Here is a 10,621-nt window from a genome sequence, read left to right on the forward strand (position 1 = left end):
CTGTGTATTCCATCCATCTTCTTTTGATGTTTCCTGCATCATTCAACATATTGACCATGGGATCTTTCAATAATACAATTCAAGGCTTACATTTTTTCCCCCAGTTCTTTCATTGAGAAATGTCAAACATGTTCTTCCCTTTTGGTTTTCCAACTCCAGGTCTTTGCACATTTCATTGTAATAATTGGCTTTGTCTTCTCGAGCTGCTCTTTGAAATCTTCTGTTCAGCTCTTTTACCTGTCAATTCTTTCATTTGTTTCAGCTACTCTCCACTCAAGGGCAAGTTTCAGAATCTCCTCTGACCATTTGTGCTGTTGAAAAAGGTATTTGCAATAAGTCATTGGTCTTGCAAAATTCTATCATGATAGAGTTATTTCTGTCACCAATGGCATATTTTCCAACTACCAGTGACTCTTCTTTGTTCCCAACTTTTGCATTCCAATCACCAGTGATAATTAACACATCTTGAGTTCATGTTTGGTCAATTTTAGACTGCAGAAGTTGGCAAAAATCATCATTTTCCTCATTTTTGGCTTTGGTCATTGGCGTGTAACTTTGAATAACAGTAGCATTAACTGGTCTTCCTTGTAGGTGTATGGATATTACCCTATCACTGATAGCATCGTGCCTCAGGATAGATCTTGATACATTCTTTCTGATAATGAATGTCATGCCCTTCTTCTTCAATTTGTCATTCCCAGCATAGTAGATCATATAATCGTCTGATTCAAAATGGCCCAAACCAGTTCATTTCAACTTGCTAATGCCTAGGATATCAATCTTTACGCATTTTCTGTTTCATTTTTGACAACTTCTAATTTTCCTAGATTCATACCTCATACGCTCCACGTTGCAATTATTAATGGATGTTTACAACTATTTCTTCTCATCTTGAGATGTGCCACATCAGCAAACAGAGATCCCAAAAGCTTTACTCTATCTATATCATTAAGGTCGGCTCTACTCTGAGGAGACGGCTCTACTCTGAGGAGACAGCTCTTCTCCAGGCGTATTTTGAGGGCCTTCTGACCTGAGGGGCTCATCTTTGGGTACTGTATCAGACAATGTTTCAGGGCTATTAATAAAGTTTTCCAGTAATATATCAGATAGCATTTCACTGATATTCATAAGGTTTTCACTGTCCAATTCTTTGAGAAGTGGATGGCCTCTTCCTTCTTCCAAGTCTGTCTTAGTCTGGAAGCTCAACTGAAACCTGTCCACCATGGGTAACCCTGCTGGCATTTGAAATACCAGTGGCATAGCCTCCAGCCTCACAGCAACACTCAAGCCACCACAGTGCAACAATTGACAGACAAGTCACCAAAGTAGGTGAGACAAACTCTGGCCATTCTTGCTTCCAAGGAGCATTCTTTCAAGACAGATTTGTTAGTTCTTCTGGCAGTCTGTAGTACTTTCAGTATTCTTTACTAACACCACAACTCAAAAGCATCAACTCTTCTCTCTTCCTTACTCATTGTCCAGGTTTCATGCACTTGAGGTGATTGAACATACTTTGGTTAGACATACCTTAGTCTTCAAAGAAACATCTTTGCTTTTCAGGACTTTAAAGAGGTCTTTTGCAGCAGATTTGCCCAGTGCAATACATCATTTGATTCTTTGACTGCTGCTTCCATGGGTGTTGATTGTGTAACTAAGTAATATGAAATAGAATAGAAGAGATGCTGACAAGAGACAAGGACATTGACCCCAGAATGGCCCAGAGAGAAAGAAAGTGAGCCTTCTCCTGGAGGAGGTGCTTTGAATTTGAACTTCTAGCTTCCTGAATTGTAAGAAAATAAATTTCTGTTCATTAAAGACACCCACTAAGGGGTGGATTACCCAATAAGCAAGGGAAACACAGGCTTACTTGTGCATTAGAGCTTAAATTACAAAGCACTTGGTTTGTGGAAGGCTGTGGTCTACAGTGGGAGCCCTAACTCCATTCTGAGTCTTGACATAAGTTCAGAAAATGTGAGTTCTTTGTTACTTCCCCAATGCTTGCTGACCATTAAACCAGTAAAGTGACTATGCTTATACAAATTCAGGACAACCCTAGGGAGTGGCAGTTTGCCTTCAGGAAGAGTGTGGTTGAAAGTAGGTTATGCAGAAAGATACTCACACAAAGAACTAGAGAACTTGCCCAGGCATTTACTGAAAATAACCAATTTAAGTTAAAGGTTCATCAAACCAAAATCACTGCCAATGAGTCAATTCTGACTCATAGTGATCACCACTTGGTTTCCAAGGCTGTAAATCGTTACAAAAGCAGACTGCCTCATCTTTCTTCAGTGGAGCAGCTGGTGGATTCGAACCACCGACCTTTTGATTAGCAGCCAAATTCCTTAACCACTACACCACCAGAGCTCCTTTAAGTTAAAGGTTAGGGTCCTAGTATTATAACTACTTTTGGCTATGACTCAGAGTCATATGATCATGAGCTTTCCCCTGACCACCACATAGCCAGGTAATAAAAACTCCAGAACCAATCCCATAACTCTTTTTTAACTTGCAAGTATGTTCATATCCCAATTATGGTCCTTATGCCCTGAGCCCCATTCCTACACACACCCCACCTCCTCCCCATCTTACCCCCACCCCTCTACATCTGTAGTGCTACCTATGACAATGATGGATTGATCTACCACCATTCATAATCTTGTGATAATTTCCTTTGTTTTCAATCATATATAATGAAAACCATGGCTGAGAGGCAGACACCATCAGCCTCATTCAGACAGTTTCCCTCATCCAGACGATTGGCTTAGTTTTGCCTTTGTCTTATTTAAGCCTTAATAAAATTCTGTCTATTGAATATGTTTGAATCTAGAGTCTTTTTTCCTCTAGCACACTTACTAATCTGTAGAGGACAGTTTCACATGTTTTTCACATGTGTAAAAACATATGAAACTGTTCGCTACAGATTAGTAAGTATCTTGCTTACTGAGTACTCCATTCCTGTCAAGAATTTTAAAGCTTTGATTCAGTAGTAAGGTGCTATGTGGTTGGGGTAGAGACAGATGCCAGCCACACATAGAAGCAGAATCTTTGATGTGGTGAAAAAATGTGAAAATGTTCACTACAGATTAGTAAGCACAACTTACTGCCGTCGAGTTGGTCCCAACTCGTGGCGACCCCTCCTTGGGTTTCCAATGTGGTATCACTATGAAGTAGATTGCCTAACCTTCCTTCCGAGGAGTGGCTGGTGGGTTTGACCCGTTAGCCTTCTAGTTAGCAGTCAAATGCCTTAGGCACTGTGTCACCAGAGCTCCCAGTAAGCACAAGTAAGCCCATTTTTTCCTTGCTTATTGGGTAATCTGACACTGCATCCATTTGTGGTATTTCTCTTACAGCAACACTGGATAACTAAGACAATCTCCTTTTGCTCTACTTGTCTTCCTTCTATTGCTAGCTTTCTCCAAAGGGACACATGCTGCTTGGTAGAGTTAATTGAGAGCCGCCACAGTGCCCACTCAGCCACAGTAGTCTTTACCATATATCTGCCTCTCAATCCACCAGAAAGTTCTCCTCCGAGGGAAGAGACTAGAGGATGGGAACTAACCATGCTGAGCATCTACCCTCTGTTGAGCATTTCATACTATGTGTCCTGTTTAACCCTCTTCAATGAAAACATTGAAGGGTAGAGTGTCCTGTCCAGGGAGACCCAGATGATAAGTTGATAGACCAGACAGATACAAGTTCGTCTAGCTTCAAAATATGAGCTGCTTCTACCATGACACACTGTCCCATTTCCATAACCATCAGAGAGGGGACTTTTGCAAAAGCAACACATTCCCTAATGGCAGAAAAGCAATTGTGTCTTTTGACTCATTCTCCCTCTCTCTCTTATTCTCTCTGTTATAGATTAGACTGTGTCTGCCAAAAATATGTTCTATAAATCCTAACCTCTATGCCTGTGGTTGGGACCTCTGGTGGCATAGTGCCTAAGGTATTTGACTGCTAACCAGAAGGCTAGCAATTCAAACCCACCAGCCACTCCTTGGAAGGAAGATGGGGCAATCTATTTCCGTAGTGATACCACCTCAGAAACCCAAGGAGGGGTTGCTGTGAGTAGGATCCAACTTGAAGGCAGTGAGTTTGGTTTGGTTTTTGTATGCCTGTGGTTGCAATCTCAGTTGGGAATAGATTGTGTTTGTTATGCTAATGAGACAGATTAGTGTAGGGTGTGTTTTAAATCAATCTCTTTCAAGATATAAGAGATTTAACTAGCCATTGAGAGAAGCAGAATTGAGAGTAGATGTCATACCATATGCAGATCTCCTAAGAGCCAAAAAATAAGGACCTTTCTGCACAGCCAACAGCTGGCACCCTAGACTTCTTGCCTTCTAAATTCTGAGAGAATGCATTGCTGTTGTTAAATCCACTTGTGGTATTTATTATAGCGGCACTAGATAACCAAGCACTCTCACTTTTCTATCTCATCACTAAACATTCCTTGCCAATGATTTTGATAGTTAATTTTGTATGTCAACTTTGCTAGGCTATGGTGTCCAGTTGTTTGGTCAAACAGTAGTCCATTATGAAGTAGTTATATATGACATGTGAATTAATCCATTGGCCTTAAGTAAAGCAGATTACCCTCCATAACATGGGTGGGCCTCATCCAATCAGTTGGAGACCTTAAAAGCAAAAGAAACGTTTTTCTCTAGGATATATTCTGCTTCCAAACTATAAAGAGACACTTTGCCAGAACTCCTTCACTCTTCTCTTTTTATCAGTGGACCTATGGATTTGGGGACTCAAGACTTCAGCAATCTCTAGCCTGTCTCTTGACAAACAGATTTTGGACTTGCCAGCCCCTCACAATCACATGAGCCAATTCTTTAAAATAGTGTATATTTTACACAGCAGGTTGATGATTCAAACCCACCAACCACTCCGCGGAAGCAAGACTTGGTGTCTACTTCCGTAAAGATTTACTACCTCAGAAATCCAAAAGGGGTCGCTATGAGTCAGAATCGACTCGATGGCAGTGAGTTTGGTGGTTTTTTTTTGGTTATATATATGTGCACACACACACAGAGTACCTAGGTGCAAACAGTTAATGCACAAGACTGCTAACTGAAAAGTTGGAGATTCTAGTCCTCACAAAGGCACCTCAGAAGAAAGCCCTGGTGATTTACTGAAAAATCAGCCAATGAAAACTTCATGGAGCACGGTTCTACTCTGATACATAAGAGGTCACCATGAGTTTGAATGGACTGGATGTTGGTTTTTATATACTTATATCTTATTGGTTCTGTTTCTCTACAAAGCCCTAAGACACCACCAACCACCATTCTCCAATTTCTTCTACTCTCTTCAAGCCCACCTACCCACTTCATCCAGCCCCCCGACCTCTGGCTCCCAGCTTACACTGTCCTGTGCACCAACTAGCAAACAGAAAGAAACTTCTTTGTGAAGGCTTTGCCAGTGCCCAGGGCCCCCTCCCTCTTCCTCTCTGCAGTGCCAGGATGAGAGCACACACAAGTTTGGTGGTCTTTGGAATCAAGAAGGCAGGTAAGTCTGGGGTTGCTGATTACCAGTCTTTATTCTGCCCAGGAGTGACTTCAAGAATTTACTTCTAAGTCTCCCTCATCACCAGCCCATGTGAGTCTATGTGGGTCTGGGGGCTGGGATGGTCCTTCAGACCTAAGTGGTAATAATCTTAGTTGGTAATAATCATCCTGCTTCACTCCAGAAACAACTGTGAACCAAAGCACCAAATGTGTGTCAGAAGGTATAATATTCTCATAAATACACAAAACAGACTGGCTAGGCAACACATTTAACGTGCACGGAGGTCTGAACTTTATCCTTAATGTGGTGCCTTCCTGCTTTGAGCTGTTTATGTAACTTGAGCCATACAACTCTGCCTTACTTCCTGTTATATACACACTTGTAAAAATAAGAAAATAGCCACTCTTGATAAGAAGTCTTGCTTACAAGGGCTCAGACCCTTTCTCCCACTTAGCATGAGTACTAAGTTGGTATCATAGCTAAGATAATAGGAATTGAGCAAATGTAACTCCTGTGTAAAAAAAGCCCTCTATTTAACCAGGCAATCAGGATAGTAAATATTCCTATTGGAAAGATGTTTTAAAATTTAGGCTTAATTATTTAATCCAAAGCTTACATTTCTGTGGGAGACTTTTTTTTTTTTAATCTGATAAGCATACCTACCATATGCAATCTATTTAAGAAAACACATTAATTATGATATCTGGAAGAGATCACAACCATGGTTTAGAAGCAGGCACGATGCTACCTTTGGAACAATCATTTTGAGCGAATGGTTTTACCCCATTTTCCCCAGGTTTACACACTTCTAATACTCATTTGAGCTGGGGCTGTGGGTTGTAACCACAAATTATGAATTGCTGGGCTCTGAGAACTCACAAAGCCCTTCCGGGTTGATAGAACTAATCTCTGGAGTATTCCACGTCTCCACCTGCCCCCAAGGCAGAAGCTGATGATTCCAAGCCAACTGTGTTCAGCCAACACGCAGAGCCACTGGCAAGAATGCAATCCAAAACTAGTGAACTGTGTAGTGTTCCTGCCCCCTCCCTCAGGGCCAGCCTCTCTCTCTCTCTCTCTCTCTCTCTCTCTCTCACACACACACACACATACATACATACACTTTTGTGACTCTTACTTTGCTGACAGGCAGAGAGAACGGACACAGCAGCAAGCAGGATTGAATTCCCAGCCATCTTCCACAGGAAGTTCCAATTAGCTCAATTATGAGTAGAAAGCAAGGAGAAGGAAGACAAGAGAGGCACGCTTTGGACTTTGCAATGCTGACATTCCTTATTAGGTAAATAAAGGTGGGGAAGAAGAAGGAAAAAAAAAAAAAAAAAAAACATGATTCAAGCAGCCAAGTGCTCTTTGTTCAAGGACAGGAATTGGGAAGGCAGATAGGTCTGGGGTGGCCAATCACAGGTCTTTATCCTGCTCAGGAGTATCTTCCAGAGTTTACTTTGTAAAGTCTCCGTCATCACCAGCCCAGCACCCACAGTTAAGAATCTTCAAGCAAAGTTGCAACTTCTTCCCCAACCCTCTCTAGATCCATTGTCTCCCTTTGCTAAAACCTTACTGTCCTCAGCTGTGGGAGATGGAAGCACAAATTTACTTAATCTGATTGAGATTTAGATATTAATTTATGCTGATTCTAATTGAATTCATCCAGTCAATGGCAGAGAATTTGAGCTCAGGGCCAGCGGATTCCCATGTTGTGTCTTATCCCCTATATCCACCTCCCTCTCATTGTCACCTTGACTCTCCCATGATCATGGTAACGATACATAAATATATATATGTACATATATATATATTCATGTATAAAAGGAACCATGAGACATGTTCTAAGAAAAAAGACAGGCCATAAAGAATCAATATTTTAAACTAGATCTTTAGTAGGATGATGCAGATGATTAAAACACCTGGCTGCTAACCAAAAGGTTGGAGGTGCGAGGCCACCCAGACATGCCTCAGAAGAAAGGCCTGGTGATCTACTTCCAAATAATCAATCATTGAACACCCTATGGAGCACAGTTCTACTCTAACACACATGGGGTTGCCATGAGTCAGAGTCTATTAACTGCACTGGTTTGGTAAGATACACGCGCCTGTGGTCACCTCTCCACTGTCTGAACTGTGCCCCACCACTCACTCAGGTAGAGTCCCGTCCTCCCACAGCCCCTGCCCCTCCCACCTTTTTCTGGATAATTCATTCATCGCAGCTCTCTTCCCTCTGTCAACACAAGCAGCTCTTTAAAGATTCAGCTTCCCAAAACACACAGTTGGGGTTTCTTTTTTCTTTGCCTCCTGTCCTCCCTTCCTCCTCCCACCCCAGGCTCAGAGGGAAGCCCCAGTGCTGCTGGGAAGGCCACTGTCTTCGGCTTCCTGCTGCCAGGGACTGGACTCCCAGCTTGACACTTAATAATGACTCAACCTTCAGCAAGATTCTGAACCTCTCTGCTTCAGCTTTATAAAATGGTGCTAATAACACTTATTCACAGGGCTGAAGAGACATTTAAATTAGGGCTTTTAAAGAATTGAGTTAGTTAATATTTATAAAGCACTTAAAACAGCACCCAGCATATAATAAGAGCTCTGCTATTTGTTAAATAAATACATAAATAAAGTATCTGGAAGAGTACTTAGCATATAAAGTTACCTGTTTTATTTACCTAGTGCTGCCATAACAAAAAGATATTACCAATGGGTGGCTTTAAAGAACAGAAGTTCTGGAGGCTCAGGGCCTTAGCCATGTCTATTCCTTCTGGAGCCTCTCTCCTAGATCCTGGAGGATGCTGGCAATCCTTGGCATTTCTTTGCAGCTTATGTATATGTATCTGCTTCTGTGGCCACATAGTGTACTGTTCTGTGTGCCTGTCTCTCTGTGCTCCTCCCCTTTATAAATCACCACTCCAAAGAGATTAGGTTTAGGACCCACCCAAGTCTCATAAAAACCTCATTAACATAACAAAAGAAAATCCTTGTTTCCAAACCGGATCACCTATATTTTTGTGGGGGACACAATTCAATCCATCACAGTACCTAATGTTAAAAGGTAATTTTTTTTAAAGGTAATCATGACTCTAATACAAATATAAGGAGCCCTGGTGGCACAATAGTTGAGCACTCAGCTGCCAACAGCTTAGTAGTCCGAACCCACCCAGTGGCTCCATGGGAGAATGACCTAGCCATCTGCTTCCATAAATATTGCCGCCTAAACCCTATAGAGCAGTTCTATTCTGTCACATGGGGTGACTATGAGTCTGAAAGACCTTGACTGGACCCAGCAACAGCAACAACCATACTAATATAAAATGAAATACATCAAAGATTTTATTTGACTCATTAAAGAAGGAACCAGTAAGATGTTACAAGCAGTTCAAAGGAAAATTCAAAGAGCTATGCATGTATATGTGACAATGTTGACTTTTACCTGAACCTTGTAATATTGGAAAATAGTGATGGTTAAAGAAATCTCCCCACCCTCTGTAGTTAGGAAAACTGTTTATATGAGACTTATCGATGCCCTTTTATTTACCAATGACAAGACCAGACTCAGACTCTCCAAATTCCATTCCTTGCCTTCATAAATGAGTAACTGAATTGCTTGTTCCCACTAATCATTTAGAAACAAAATGCTATTAACCAAACTTTGTTAAGTTCTCCTTCCCCCAAGTCCCTGAATTTTGGCCTACCCTCAGCCTGAGCCAATATACAACCCTCTTTAAGAGCTCCTCCCAGAGACTAGGTGAATCTCAGAGAAAATCTGATTTACTATCCAAAGATGTCACCTTTTCATCCTGTTTTCCCAGACTTGGGTTCTTTCTAGCCTTGTTTATTCTCAGTCTCTATAACAAGAAATGCTTTCCCCCTAACTCTTGGAGACACTTTCAGATCTTATGATCAGACTATTCTCCCTGTTGCAATAGACACCTCCCCTATCCCTCTTTTCTTTCTGAATAAAGCTCTCCCTATCTAAGTCTGGATTTATTTAACTTTTATTTGACAATGCTGAACAAAAATCACTAATAGTTGCAGAGCATGTCTAGCTAAAATGCATTATTTCAAACTTCAGTTTCCTCTGCTCTCATTCCTTTTTGAAATCTCTCAAGACCAAAATTATGTGAGAAGATAGATCTTAGAAATCCAAGACAGCACTCAAAACCATCTTGTGTGCTTTATTGAATGGCTGTGGCCTTCAGTACATGGCAGAGATTCTAAGCTGCTAACCAGCTGCCCTAAATCCACATCAACCATTTGCTAAAATAACCTCCCAAAATTATAGGCCACAAAAGAGATAGGTTTGGGCTGGGCCTGTGAGTGGCAGAGGCTCAAAGTAAGAAAACTACTCAGAGAAAGAGAAACAGCAGGAGGAGGAGGTGAGCAGGGAAATATGGCCCCTGGCCAGTTGTTGCAACCTTTGGTATTTGCAAGTCCTGTTTTGAGAAACTGTTGGGTAAGTCAATACTAGTGAATTAGTTTAAAAACAAACAAAAAACAACTTCAGAAGTATGCTCTTTGGTTTCCTACTGACTTGCCTTCTCCTTACTTTGTTTACAAATCCTGAGACTCCCTACTGACTTCTCTCAGCCAGTCCCAAATCCAAGCTTTAAGAGAATAGATGGTGATACAAAGAAGAAAAGTGCTTGAACTGCTTTGAAACCCCATGCATCCATGTGCTTTCTGCTTTAGTAGATTCTGATTGTCATTGCCGGTAGTTTCTGCCTCTAGGAAGGTATAAAACAATGGAGCTCTGGGTAATTAAATGTTTATAAACTTCTTGGGTGATAAAACTTCCAGATGATGCCATGGTTGAAATGCTGCAACCAGCAATAATTAGAGTTTCTCTGTACATTTTCCCTGGATTTGTTATAGATGAAAAACATTTTCCCTTAGTACATTGCACATAGATCCTTCTAGTACTTGTTCCATTCCTCATATTTTTGTAGGAAGTATTGAGTGCAAATCTGCTGCAAAAGACCTCTTTGAAGTGTCAAAGAGCAAAGATGTCACTTTGAAGACTAAGGTGAACCTAACCCAGGCTATGGTGTTTTCAATAGCCCCACATGCATGCGAAAGCTGAACAATGAATAAGGAAGACCCA

At 41.3% G+C, this 10,621-nt stretch overlaps 1 protein-coding gene across 1 annotated transcript in view; it reads right to left on the bottom strand.

The window, feature by feature from the left end:
• Positions 1–6,710, bottom strand: part of MGST2 (microsomal glutathione S-transferase 2) — a 58,580-nt gene extending 51,870 nt beyond the window's left edge. The window contains exon 1 of the mRNA XM_042780987.1: positions 6,653–6,710. Coding sequence (XP_042636921.1) covers positions 6,653–6,710 — 58 coding nt within the window. The remainder of the gene's footprint in view (positions 1–6,652) is intronic.
• Between the last annotated feature and the right edge of the window lie 3,911 nt (positions 6,711–10,621).

Source organism: Orycteropus afer, unplaced genomic scaffold (genome assembly GCF_000298275.1).
Source record: "Orycteropus afer afer isolate SDZICR_OR568_19922 unplaced genomic scaffold, OryAfe1.0 scaffold00076, whole genome shotgun sequence".
Taxonomy (NCBI): domain Eukaryota; kingdom Metazoa; phylum Chordata; class Mammalia; order Tubulidentata; family Orycteropodidae; genus Orycteropus; species Orycteropus afer.